The following is a 12714-nucleotide window of genomic DNA, read 5'->3' as shown; positions in this document are numbered from 1 at the left end:
CCGCCAAACACAATTTCTTGTCGCTGGTGCGCCTGCTGTTGACCCATGGCGCGGCGCCGGCGCTCCAAGTATACTCCTCGCATTGGCTTTCCTCGAGCTCAAGATAACCGAGTAGGCCCCGAATGGCGACACGGCGGCGGCCATGGCCCACGCCGCAGGGTTTCTTGGCGCGGCAGCCATGTGTAGCGGCAGCTCTGCTCTGGATTCCACGCGCGAGGCGAAAGATTTGGCGGCGACTGAGCTCGGGCTTGCACGTGCCATGGACGCGGCGCCAATACCCTCGATCTTTGCGTACCTTCGAGCGCACAAGACGGCGAGTCCGGCCTACGAGTCGCCCGTCGGTGACATGCTTTTGCACGTGTGCTGTGCGCGGGGATCGGTCAGCGACGTCCGAGCTGCCCTTCCGCTCTGTCCGTGGTTTCTGCCCAACCGGTTTGGCCTCACCGGCGCCATGATTGCGGCTCAGAAAGGCCGTCTCGACGTTCTGAACGAACTCGTCGCGGCTGGCGCTGACCTCAATCAGCCCGATTTCCTCGGTCGCGACTGCTTTTATCATCTTCACACGCATGGCCACGATGCACTCGCTGCCGTTTTGGGCGCACAGAAAGCCCACACACGGCAGTGGTGGGCCCCGCCACCGACGACTGTCTCGCTACCGCCGTCGTCGCCGCTGCGCCCAGTGCGAGTTCCGTCGCCGTCAAAGCCGAGGTGCGCACCAAGGAGCCTCTGCAACAGCTGCCAGCTCCTCTTTGCTCGCAAGCTCTGCACCACGTGCCAGTGCTGCTACTGCGACAAGTGCTACGGTCGCGTGCACTTCCAAGCTGCAAACCGCCATCACACGTACATCGAGATGGCACCGACGAATGCACCGGAGGACCACGAGGCTTCGTGGAACGACCATCTTGCTACGTGCCACAGCATCTACGAAAGCGTGCTGAAGCTGCAGGGTGCCACGTCACGAGCGGTTGCGGCACTCGTGAGCCCCAAGCGCGTGCGGCAGGTCGAGCTCGCGACCATCGACGCGGTCGTCGCCAACCAATCCAACCGTACAGACCTTCCTCGCCCTGCCGAGACAGCTCTTCATGTGTCGACTAGGCAAGCTGCACACGGCGCAGCTTCAACTGGCCAGTGTCTACCGACGCGAAGGCAAGCTCGAGGAGGCCAAGCAGCAGCTCGAGACGCTTCTCAAGAGCCTCTGCACCGACGTTGACGACGACGTGGCCTTCCTTGGGCACGTGTACCTCGAACACGCGCGCGTGCTTGCGGTGGTTCACGCAAGGCAGCTCATCGCTTACCGGTTGAGCGTAGGCACGCAACGAGACAGGGGCAGCCATCCAGCGCTTCGACCAGGCGTTGGCGCTTCTCTGGACGCACGTGGCCATGGACGACAGCCATCTGTGCGCCGGCCTCGACGACTACCACCACTTCTTGGTCTGTCAGCTTTCACATCGTAGTAGAAACGCTAGCTGACATGTCGCGTGTAGATCGCACAGTCGGACTACGCGGCGAGCGTGGGCCTTGCCCACCAGACGCTGCAACGTCGCCTCGGCCGGCTGCCCGCATCCCATGCGCTCGTGCACCAGGCACGCGACCAGCTCGCCGACGTGATTGGAGCCCGAGAGCGCGCAGCGATGCGACTGGAAGACAAGGCGGCGTCGAGTCGGGACCGGTTTATGCTCGTGCTGCGCTCGGACCAAGGGTTTCGCGCCTTTTGTGCACGTCAAGGCAAAGACGCCCATGTCGACTTGTGGCGCGCAATCGATGCACTTGACCCGACCGAGCGCCGTCGCGCCGTGGGGTATGCCCTCTACAGCCAATTCCTGCAGACCAAAAAAGTGCTCTGTCTGCCGTCCAAAGTGCAACTTCAACTGCTGGCGCGTCTCGACCACTCGGTGGTCGCGGCCGACGGCAGTCGCAAGGACAAGCCGCTCGTGCGCGTGTTTGCCAAGACCAAGCGCATTCTCTTCGAGTACCTCTACACGACGGCGTACTGCGCGTATACAGCAACAACAACGAGGCCGACAACGCCGTAGCATCTTCGTGTCTTCATGCTTTGCCATCACCTGCGACTTCATTTTCTACAAGATAGAGACTAGGTCTATGAACGAGCATGCACGAGTATCGCCAACGCGCAAAATGAGATTCGACCCGGCGTCGCGGACGGGATATCGGCGGTTCATTGCAATTACGCGCCGTCGGGCGCCAGGAGCCCCAGCGTGTGGAGCTTGACGCGCAGGCGCTGTCGGAGCACCGCAAGCAACGCTGCATCGTTATCATCGACGGCAATGCAGTCTACACCACCATGGACACCTAGACGACATTCCCGCAATGCAGAGAGCTACCTCGGAGCAACTGCGCAGCGACATGCACGCTGAGAGAGACGCCGCAGACAACGAGCGTCGGCTCGTCGACGAGGCGGGCGTCAGCGGCGCGCAATTCAAACGATCTCGCGCGTTCCAAGCGGTCCTTGACTTGCCGACGCGACGGCCCGCGCATCGGCGCCGACCAAAACCCGTCGTTCATCGCGGCATGGTCCTAACAACGACATGAGGATCTCGATGGATGCGTCTCCGTCACCTGCTGCAAAAGCAGGCGCCAGTCGGTTGCCGAGACCACCTCGGTCACGTGCAGTGGCGGGTGGGTGTCGCGGGCCTGCAGCGCCAACACCCCTTCCTCGATCGAGTGCTGCACAATAAAGCGGTGGACGGTCGTCGGCTTCTCCTGCCCGAGCCGATGGACGCGGTTGATGGCCTGTCGCTCCACCGATGCGTTCAAGAGCGGCTCGACCAAGACGACATGCGACGCCTCGACAAGATTCAGGCCGTTGGCGCCTTGTCGAAAGGGCAGCGCCAGCACGCACGCCGACGTCGTCGCCGCCTTGAACGCTTGCAGTCCCTTCTCAAAGTCTTTTTTGCCTCGGGGTAAATGCACTGCACGCCAACTTGATGCAAGGCCGTTGCCAGGATGCGCAGCATGTCGGGCCACTGGGAAAAGAGCAGCACGCGCACGTCGCCGAGACCAAGGATGCAGCGGACGATGCTGTCGACCTTGGTCCCGCACTCGGGCCCTATGTTTCCACACCCAAGCCTCAAACTCGATCTTCAAGACAATATTTTTGCGATTGGAAAAGCACGTACCGATGCGCAGCGGCTCGTCCCGGACCATTTGAATCGACGACGCGGTGCTGGGGCGACGGCAGGTCGGACAGAGCGCGCGTCTCGCCGACTTGACCATCGCTTGCGTGCACGAGCGACACAACACGTGCGCACACGGCCACACGGCGCGCTCGATCGGAAGCTCTTCGTGGCACACGACGCAGTCGTCGCGACGCGATGAGGACGTCACGCGGTGGTGTCGCAGGTTCTGGAGGTACCGGAGCTGGTTGAGCGCAGTACTTAGCGTCGCGTGGGCGTCGGCGCGCTCTCCATCGAGCGCCATTCGCTTTGCTGGCAGCTCGTACGCGTGGAGCTCATAGATGGCCTGCAGAGCGACATGTTGATGCTGTGTGTTGGCGGTAAACGATGCGGATACCGTTTCGTTGTCGACCTTGGTCGAGAGCGTCATGGTAGTCTTGGCCATGGCGAGTTCGTCGAGGCCGCCGAGCCGCGCGTGCTGCGCTTGCCAGAGCTTGGCGGCGCACGCGACCTCCTTGCGGACAGCGGAGAGCACGTCATTATATTCGCCATGCACCTCGCCGAGGACCTGCAAGAGCACGGCCAGGTCGCCGTCGTCCACGAGCGTCGCCCGCAGCGTGTCGAGCGACGGCTGCAGCTTGCAGTGGTCGCACACGGGGCCGTACCGGTCTTGCCGACAGCGTTGACAGTTGCCTACGCAATCCATCGTTTGTCCTCTTTATACGGTCCTGCGCACCTGAGAGTGCCACGTCACGTGCGGACGGCATGCCGTCGCTAAGGTGCACAAGCGCGTCGTGGATCTCAATGCGGCGTGTCGCAAAGTCCTCAAGCGCCGACGACGCCAGAAAGATGAGCCCGGCGGTCGATGTAAACTTGCGGGCAAAGCGCTGGTAGCCATCCGAACGGCCGAGCCACGATGCGCGAAGCCGGTCCAGTTGCGCGTCTGAAATGGCCGCCAGTGGCGCTGCCGAGATGCGACGCGAAGACACGCTGTCGTGTGCTACCGTGTACTTGTGCCATGCAGCGTCGTGCTGTGCCGTCGCTGTGCTCAAGTAGTACTGCTCCAGTTGCCGTGCCGACGCAGCCAGCGCTGTTGCTGTCGCAGACACGACCGACGGATTCGCCACAAGACGCGCAAGCATTCCACCGTCCAGCTCTTGGCGCATGCACGCCTGCAGCGAGGCAAGTGATGGAAGACCGTGCTCGTCTTTGGCGTTCAAGAAGGGAGGCATGGACGCGTCGGCAGTCCCTGAAGTTGCAGGCACCAAATTGGCGAGTTGTCGCTGGAGGTTGACGGCCATGTGCAGTCGCGGCAGCACGTCCGCTCGAAAGTCCTTCCAGTGGTGCTGCACAAGAGCCATCGCGTCGCAGTAGCGCGCAATGGCGGCGCCAGCGTCGTGTTCGATGGCGTCGATGCCGGCGAGGCCATTGGTCGCAGCGATCCAGAGACGCTGCGCGTCTTCGCAGGTCCGTCTTGCCTAGTAAATAGTGTACATGACACCACGACACTCAGCCGCCTAAAGCTTCGAGTACGTGGAGCAGCATCTCATCGAGAATCTCGTCCATTGTGAGCACGCGCCCGGTCGTGTCGAGCACACGGATGCCGTGCGCACCGAGTTGCGGGTGACAGCAGGCTTGGCGCAACCGCAAGAGGCTCTGCAGCATCGCGGGCGTCACGACGTCGCCGGCTGCGTAGCTCCTACGTTGGGTTCTGGACATAATGTCTTTGAGATCGAGTCGGGTACTGCGTGCACGCCGCGTGCTGCGTGTCGTAAAAGTGCGCCTCGATGCTCGAGAGCTCGAGCCAATGAAACTGCGTCGTCTGCGGCGGCAATATGATCTGATCGTCGACATTGCACTTGCGGTTGCGCCAGACGAGCCCTTGGAGCGCATCCACGAGGCGATCGTGCGGCGTGAGCTGGCGCCAAAGCGCCTTGGCGTCCAATGGCGTCGCGCGCAGAAAGGCCAACGTCGCGTGCACGTCGGCCAGGCTCTTGCCAAAGGGCGTGCCGGTGACCCACCACCGGTGCTGCATCGAGAGATGCGATGCCATGACGGCCGCTTGCGTCTACAAACCAAATCAGATCTCAGAGTGCATGGATAATGACGCCGACGACCTGCTGGCTCTCGACGAGCTGTGCTTCGTCGAGGCAGACGCGCCAAAAGAAGAGGTGCGTGAGCGGGCTTGCCGCGATGCGGTAGTGCTTGGCCTGGCGCAACGTTCGGACGTCGGCGTTTTGTATGTAGTGGACATCGTCGCGCAGCGCTTCGTACCTACATATACACCATTGTGCAAGTGGCGTGCTTGGATATCGTACGTGGTCAAGACAATGTCAAAGGTAGCGAGGACCGGTGCCCGAGAGTACTGCCACTCGGACGACGGTCCACGAAGACGCGCCCGCATGGCCTTGATGCCGATATAGCACTACCCACATACCTTGGTATCCGTCCATCCATCAAGCGAGCGGGTGTACGTAGATGGTGACGGCGCCGGGCGTCGTGTGCCGGAGAACCTCGGCCTCCCACTGCTTGTGGATGGACTGGGGCGACACAATTAGCGTTGTCTTGGCAAGCCAGAGCGGGTGGGCGACGCGCAAGCACGCCTCGCAATGGAACGTCGCGTCGGCGTCGGCGCCCGTGCAGATGCGGTGCTGGAGGATGCCACACATAGTGCAGCGTACGACACCAGCGCTGTGTGTCGCCGTCGAGTTGCAGACGCAGCTCACGTCGTTTCTAATCCACGCGCGTGGCGGTGGCGCAGCCGACACGGTCAATGGCATCGAGCACGGGTGCGACAAGATGCACGCGAGCACTTGCAGCGTCTTGCCCAAGCCCATTTCGTCGGCAAGGACGCCGCCACGCACAATGGCGGTCGGTGCTGTGCGTGGCGGGACGAACGCGGCAGCGAAGGGGTCGTACGCGATCGAGGTCCCGAGGTGCGTGGCGTGCGTTGTCTGCAACGTAGCGAGCGTGCCCTAGACATCATAAGAACGACGAGATTCCGATGTGAGGTACAAACCTTGGGATCGACGCCAGCTTCGCGCTCCAGCATCCATGCGACGGCGGCGCGCTGGTATCGGCGCAGCGTCGGAAGGAGGTGCGGGCTCGGGACATAGGCGTCGCCCGCCGCCGAGAACGGGCACGGCGCGACATGCTCGAGTAGCTGCGACGGGTGTACTAGAGGCGTAGCAACAAGCGCCGTCATGGTCTCGAGCTCTGAGAGGTACGGGTACGACCATTCGTCTCTCGATGCAAGGAGGAGCCAGGCCATGAAGCGACGCATGTGCTGACGCATCGCCGCTTGCTTGCACTTCGCGTAGACGTCCATGTGCACGTACACGCGCAGCACCGTAGGATGCATGGAGACGACGAACGAAACGTAGTTGGCGGCCGCGACGTGGGCAAGCGCCGTGAGGATCGGCGGCGAGAGGCCCACGGCCGTCGTCTCGACCAGCTCATCATCGCCAAGATACGCCTTGTCGTACGCGCCATCCCGCGCATCGCTTTGCACAAGGCTGAGGTGGCACGTAGCGTTGTGGTCCGTTGTCCTGGCTTGGCATGGAATGTGGCTGCTCGGTGGCACTGCTACATGGATGCAGAGGTCGCTCGCTGCCGAGTGCATCGGCGCGTTGACTCGGCTGGGCATCATCACCAGGCGGCGCTTCTTCGCAGCGTGCGGAACGGCTTCCGCCGTGGATGCGTCGTCTCCATGACGCGGGCCCCTTGGTTGCGCTTGCTTCCGACGGACCATCGCAGAACTGCTAGACCCCGATCTTCCTGTGCTTCGTTATCCGTACCGTATTCGGATACGAGATTCCTCGTGCCAACGAGGCGATCGCCCACTACCATGCCTGCTGTGTTCCTAGCACCGCCAGTGTAGCTAGCTAGCTAGCCCTACTTGGTCTACTATCACTCATGCCATATCAATGGGGCAATGCGTGATGCAATTGAAGGCGTACCGGGAATCGTTCGGACGCCCTCGGCACCCAGATGACAAGCAGCTCCGCATTCGCCGGCGGCTTCCTGCAGCATGATTGTCATTCTCTACGTGGCCTGTTATCTCCATGACCTTGGCAGAAACGCAGTGCCATAATGACCTGGCATGCGATTCAGGTTATACGGTAATATACCTGCCTCAGTGCTGGCAGCGTGGCGGCGCTTGCTCTTGACGGCAACGGGTCGTATGCGGATGATCGATGCTTGGAATTAAAATATCGGGCCCTATACAAAAAGCCAGTGGTAAGAGGATCATACAATGGTTTGGCGGCTGTGCGGCCAAGGGCCTTCGCGTGCTTATCCGGCGCGGGCCACTCCGCTCTTATTTGCGTTTTTAATGGCGGAGAACGGTCAAGTGGTGCTGCCCCGCCCGGGCACGGTGGACATCGCGATGCTCATGCAGGCCAAGAAGGACCTCGCCAAGGAGAAGATGATCTCGCACCAGACCGTCAAGCTCCTCCGCGAAGAAGTCGCCGAGTGCTACATGAAGAACGGCGTGAACCACTTCGTTGCGTGCAAAGCCATCCGGGAAGAGTACGCGGCGCTCGTCAAGGACCCGTGGCTTGGCATGAAGCCGGTGCGTTCTAGCAATGACATTCATCAGGCTTGTGCTCATGCTGCATCGCGTAGATCAAGTACCAAGACTAGGTATGCAGGCACGGCCCCGTGCGCCGCCCGTAAGAATATGAAGCGTGTCTTGTTACAACGATCAGTACTCCTGCGCTACCTCCTTTCGCCGCTTCTTCGCCCGCGCCTTCTCGATCATGTCCAGTGCGATCAAGCATCCGTAGTCGACGTCGGTGGGCGCCTCGACCGGCGGCGGCTGAGGAACGACAACGTCAGGCGGGTCCACGACCAAGGCACGGTTCACACGTTGTGCCATGCGAAGCGATCGTCGTAAAGTCGCTGGACCATCAGCGTTTGGTACCGCAGACGACCGTGCCCGACGCTGGGGTTTGGGAGTGGGTGCAACCGGGGTGAACGACTCGGCTTGCACATGGCGCTTCATAGGAGCCTCGACGCTGACGAGATTATGAACTGCCTTCTGGAGGTCCGATGTGCACGTTGCGATAGCCTTCTTCTGGTCGAGCAAGGTCTCTGCGAGTCCATCTTTCTGCAAGAAGGGTTAGATACAGCGAATGAAGGACATCCTTCCTGCTGCACCTCCAGAAGCGCCTGCTCGACGGCTGCAGCGAGCGTGTTGATCTGGGTTTCCATGCGCAAAGCGCGCATCGTCTCTTCGGTGCGACTCTTCTCTGCTGCATGAAGCATCGTCTCCACGGCACGCAGTCGCTTCTCATTCTCGGTGGCGATCCGGCGCTTCTCCTGCCGGCGAACGACTTTGCCCAAGAGGGTTGCCGTCGCGTCATCTTGGGCCTTCTTCTGTGCCTCGAGTCGTAGCATCTCCTTCTCGCCACGACGACGCTGCTTGGCTTCGGCTTGGGTCGTCTCTTGCAGCCGCCGCGCAGCTTCTTGCGCTTCCTTCTTGGCCCGCTTTTCGTCGCCCAACTTCTGCTTCAATGCTCGTCGAGCGGCTTTCTCGGTCTCAACTTGGATGCGGCGCTGCTCTTTCACGTGACGGCGCTCCTGCTTCTCTGCAGCGAGCTGCTCGCGCTTTCGTTTCTTCTGCTCGGCTTTAGCGAATGCCGCCTCTTCGGCTAGAGCAGAAGTGGAGGACGCACATACAGCGCCGGGATCTGGCCCGGTGGACGAAGAGGAGGGGGCTGCGTGCGAGATGGTCAATCGTTGGGCGTCCGTCATGTTCATGAGCATGCGCGAATATCGGGAGTGCAGCAGCGCGGGCAGCGGAACGATCTGCATGACGTTTAGAGCCCCGTACTGAGTCACCATCACGGCCTACCTCCTCTTGGCTTGCCGAGGCAAATGTCGTCGTCGCTTGGGACAGACTTTGTGGCTCTTCAGACGTGTAGCTCGTCGCCTGCGAGGCCCCCGAGTAGCCTACGACGTAGAACCTGATGATCCAAGCAGCTGCCATTGGCGTGGTTCGGACGCTGGGAGTAGTGGTCGTCTTGGGTCGACGGTTGGGTCGGTCGATACCCTTGCCACGTACTTGGAGTCATACTGCCGAGGTTGCATAGAGTACCTGTCGATCGGAAGACTGGCTGCATGTGGTCATTGCGCCTTGGTGCATGGCCGCCTTCATGGGGCGTGGTCCCGCGGTGCGATGGCGGCCGCAGCGCAGCGCCATATCCATCGCGCTTCCTGCGAGGCCCATTCACCTCCTGCATCCTCATGCATACATGCGTCTACCTTCCATCGTGCTCCAGCATCTGCGAGAGCGATACGACCTGCCGTGACATCCCGCGCTTCCTCTCGACCGCTTCTTCCTTCGCGCGCGATTCCCGAAATGGGATCTTTGCTACCGTCGACCGGATAAGAATGTATCATATCCGGTACTTACGGCAGATGCCGCTAGTTCTTCTGCCGAATATAACAGGTCGTGCCGAATATAATATCGGCTGCAAGCTGGAAGCATGGCCGACGACGTGGACCGCTTCCGGCCGCTCGAGAAGCAGTATCGCCATCGGGGCAACGACCACAAGAACGCGCGCCAGCGTCGACACGACGCCCACCGGCAGACCGACCGCGTCGAATTCTCGGGCGTCATCGACGTCCATGCAAAGGAGGCCAACGCGGCTGCCAACATGGCTCGCCTCCATGGCCGCGCGCTGTCCTCCGAGGAGCTCGCCTTCAACTACACCATCCTCAGTCCTCGCGATGCATACATTTACGAGGTCGACGGGCTCCGTGGCTTGATGGTGCTCACTGGTGCCATGCCCATCACGACCCAAGTCGAATGGGCCTTCCGCGCTGTCCGAGCCTACTCGCAACAGCCCTACAACAACGTGACCAACCTCACGGGCGATCGAGGAGCGACGACGAGGCTCTGGCAAGATGCATGGCACGAAGACGCGACGACGTCTGGGCGGCCAGCGTGGAAGGCGTTCCAGGCCTTGCGCTGGGCCAACATCGGCGCCCACTACGACTGGACAGCGCGACAGTACGTGGCCGACCCCGACATCCCGCCGCTGCCAGAGGAGCTCCAGCAACTCGTAAAGGAGGTGTACGCGATGACAAGCTACGTTGATGGCAGGGACGTCGAGTCAGGCATCGTCAACTTTTATCCGGCGGGGACGTCAATGGGCGGCCACTTGGACAACGCCGAGTCGGACATGATCAACCCGATCGTGTCACTGAGCCTCGGGACGCAGTGCATTTACTTGCAGGGCGGCTTGACGCGTGCGACGCCACCGACGGCGCTCTGGCTGCGCAGCGGTACGACGATGCGTCCGACACGATTTCGGCTCATGCGTTCAAGTAGGTGATATCATTCTCATGGGTGGCGAAGCCCGTCGATGCTTCCATGGCGTCCCGCTCGTCACAGACAAACTTCCCGCCGACTTTGCGGCGTGCACCCAAGCGCTGAAGCACACGCACATCCCGGCTGAGGTCGACGCCTTCGCAGATTACATCGCGCACGCCAGAGTCAACATCAACCTCCGACGCGTCGCGGCCCGATGAAACCACTCGTAAGCTTATTTGCTCAGATCTTGGGTTGCTTCTTTCTGGTCGGACATCGCATCGTGCATCTCAACGTCGGCGCGTGGCCACAAGAATCTCACGCCAGCACGGCACGCGAGCGGTCGTGGTACTCCGCCAACGATCGACATCCTGGTCGAGATTCGTGCAACTTCAACTTGGCAAATCTTAAAAATTATTTTGAAATGTCGAATCAAATAAAAAAGCCGCCAATTTGCGTGGCCATGGTGATTGTGAACGCGCAGCTCCGGCGCGACTTTCGCGGGAAGCTGCCGCTGTCGACAGCCAAGCTCAACGCGCAGCTCAATGCGATGCTGCGCTACCTCAACGGGTCGTCGGCCACGCCATGGTAGCCATGCCACCGCCGCCTGCGATCTCTCAGCGCATGTCCTAGGGACGCGGGCCTGCTCCTCACGACCAACAAGCACATCCAGTACCTCAACCGCACGGCGCGCAAGAAGGACAAGCCCACAGACATCCTCTCGTTTCCCAATTACAAGGTCATACACATCGCCTTCGTTGATCGATCGTATCCAGAAATTCACTTTTTCTTGGGTGGTAGATCGCGGTGCCAGGCGTGTTGCCGGCCGTCGCGACGGACGAGGACCGCTACCTTGGCGACATGTTCATTGGCATCCCGTATGTGCAGTCGTTCTGCAAGCACCATGGTGCGTGGCCATGCACGTCGAGTCGACAACATACCATGGGTCATAGATACGACGTTGGACGACCGCTTGCCCGTGCTCGTGGCCCACGGGCTCTGCCACCTCATCGGGTATCTTTGCTGCGTCGAGACCGCGGTAGTGATCTTATGATCTTGGGTGATGTCATAGCTACGACCACGAGAACGACGCCGACTACGAGGTCATGCAGGCGCGCGAGGACGACGTGCTCGCGCACTACCGCGAGTTCCTGCCACCAGCGTTCCAGGACACGGCAGCGCATTGATGGAAGATGTTAATTACAAAACTTACTACGACTACTTGATATCACTCGACATCATCATATACTTAGTTGGCGTCCGTGTACTGCTCGTACATGTCGTAGACGACCGAGCACCCCGTCTTCATGACCATGGTCGTGAACGCGCAGTGCAAGCAGCGCGGGATAAAGCCGGCCATCGAGAAGCCGACGAGGCGCTTCATGCCGCCCTTGGCGTACTCGTCCTTGAAGGTCGAGATGATGCCGACGTTGGCGCCGGCCTTGGAGGCCTGCTGGATCTGCGCGACCATGACATCGACGGGAAGCGTCGCAATGCACGAGAGGGTACCACCAATCAGCGACGACGCGAGCTCTTCCGTGACCGTGAGCTTCTTCTTCGGGTCGTCGCCCTTGAAGAGCGCCTCTTCCGTGAGGACGCAGAACGCGTAGCGCGTCGACCAGTCGGCCACGCGCTTGAGCGAGAAGACGATGCTGCCCTTCATGAGCGCCGAAATGCCTTCGTGGCGAATGACGTTCATGCCGACCTGGCCCGACTTCTTGCACGTTTCCCAGCCCGTCATCTTGTTGCGGAACACCGGGTCCGTCATGACGCGCGTCTTCAGCAGCAATGTCGGCGAGAGAAAGATACCTTGGACGCCGCCGCCAAAGCCACCGGAAATGATCTCGGCCGTGCGGTCGCTGAGCGTGCCCTGCTTGACGAGCGGCACCATCTGCATGCGCGCAAAGGCCTGGCCCCACGAGAAGACCGAGCCCTTCGCGATGGCCTGCACCGTGCCCCACGGGAAGAAGCCGTCCCAGATGCCGTAAATGCCCTTGGCCTTGGTGATTTCGCGGCCGAGCTCGAGATACGACTTGTGGCCCTGCGTTTGCTTCATGACCTTGATAAACTCGAAAAAGTGGCCGAGCGCGAGCTCATACGACCAGGCGACGCCAGCACCGATGACAAACTTGGCGGTCGGGTTCTGCGGCTTCTTGCCGGCCACGAGGGGCTTGGGCGCCGTCAGCGTCGGGGTCGTCGTCGTGAGCATTAGAGGCGAAAAGGCAAAGTGGCCGCCTTTCTTAGGTGGTGCTATTTTTATCA

The 12714-nt window shown here is 61.0% G+C and overlaps 7 protein-coding genes across 7 annotated transcripts; 4 read left to right on the top strand and 3 right to left on the bottom strand.

Annotated features, from left to right (window-relative positions):
• Positions 1–259: 259 nt before the first annotated feature.
• On the top strand, positions 260–2033 carry SPRG_14479 (hypothetical protein; the record flags this gene model as incomplete). The annotated part of the gene is made up of 4 exons (XM_012353656.1): positions 260–1046; positions 1096–1256; positions 1309–1431; positions 1485–2033. 4 exons carry the CDS (start codon positions 260–262, stop codon positions 2031–2033), a joined length of 1620 nt encoding a protein of 539 aa, XP_012209046.1.
• A 152-nt stretch (positions 2034–2185) lies between these two features.
• On the bottom strand, positions 2186–6840 carry SPRG_14478 (hypothetical protein; the record flags this gene model as incomplete). The annotated part of the gene is made up of 12 exons (XM_012353655.1): positions 6154–6840; positions 5609–6109; positions 5453–5559; positions 5252–5408; positions 4880–5202; positions 4668–4833; positions 3871–4612; positions 3138–3827; positions 2943–3067; positions 2578–2895; positions 2343–2535; positions 2186–2292 (listed from the first exon to the last, which is right to left on the bottom strand). Exons 1-12 carry the CDS (start codon positions 6781–6783, stop codon positions 2186–2188), a joined length of 4059 nt encoding a protein of 1352 aa, XP_012209045.1. The 5' UTR covers positions 6784–6840.
• Positions 6841–7458: 618 nt separating this feature from the next.
• On the top strand, positions 7459–7897 carry SPRG_14477 (hypothetical protein). Its single transcript, XM_012353654.1, has 2 exons — positions 7459–7707; positions 7761–7897. Exons 1-2 carry the CDS (start codon positions 7468–7470, stop codon positions 7776–7778), a joined length of 258 nt encoding a protein of 85 aa, XP_012209044.1. The 5' UTR covers positions 7459–7467; the 3' UTR covers positions 7779–7897.
• On the bottom strand, positions 7840–9284 carry SPRG_14476 (hypothetical protein; the record flags this gene model as incomplete). Its single annotated transcript, XM_012353653.1, has 6 exons — positions 9235–9284; positions 9142–9189; positions 8992–9089; positions 8295–8945; positions 8104–8244; positions 7840–7953 (listed from the first exon to the last, which is right to left on the bottom strand). The coding sequence occupies exons 1-6, from the start codon at positions 9257–9259 to the stop codon at positions 7840–7842; spliced, it is 1077 nt and encodes a 358-aa protein (XP_012209043.1). The 5' UTR covers positions 9260–9284.
• A 341-nt stretch (positions 9285–9625) lies between these two features.
• Positions 9626–10676, top strand: SPRG_14475 (hypothetical protein; the record flags this gene model as incomplete). Its single annotated transcript, XM_012353652.1, has 2 exons — positions 9626–10427; positions 10474–10676. The coding sequence occupies 2 exons, from the start codon at positions 9626–9628 to the stop codon at positions 10671–10673; spliced, it is 1002 nt and encodes a 333-aa protein (XP_012209042.1). The 3' UTR covers positions 10674–10676.
• Positions 10677–10903: 227 nt separating this feature from the next.
• On the top strand, positions 10904–11702 carry SPRG_14474 (hypothetical protein). Its single transcript, XM_012353651.1, has 5 exons — positions 10904–11040; positions 11086–11191; positions 11254–11359; positions 11406–11466; positions 11525–11702. Exons 1-5 carry the CDS (start codon positions 10916–10918, stop codon positions 11637–11639), a joined length of 513 nt encoding a protein of 170 aa, XP_012209041.1. The 5' UTR covers positions 10904–10915; the 3' UTR covers positions 11640–11702.
• Positions 11634–12661, bottom strand: SPRG_14473 (hypothetical protein; the record flags this gene model as incomplete). Its single annotated transcript, XM_012353650.1, has 1 exon — positions 11634–12661. The coding sequence occupies one exon, from the start codon at positions 12659–12661 to the stop codon at positions 11702–11704; it is 960 nt and encodes a 319-aa protein (XP_012209040.1). The 3' UTR covers positions 11634–11701.
• Between the last annotated feature and the right edge of the window lie 53 nt (positions 12662–12714).

This window comes from Saprolegnia parasitica (assembly GCF_000151545.1).
Source record: "Saprolegnia parasitica CBS 223.65 unplaced genomic scaffold supercont2.130, whole genome shotgun sequence".
NCBI lineage: Eukaryota > Oomycota > Saprolegniomycetes > Saprolegniales > Saprolegniaceae > Saprolegnia > Saprolegnia parasitica.
The sequence above is the reverse complement of the archived record's forward strand: the minus strand, read 5'-3'. Positions and strand labels throughout refer to the sequence as shown.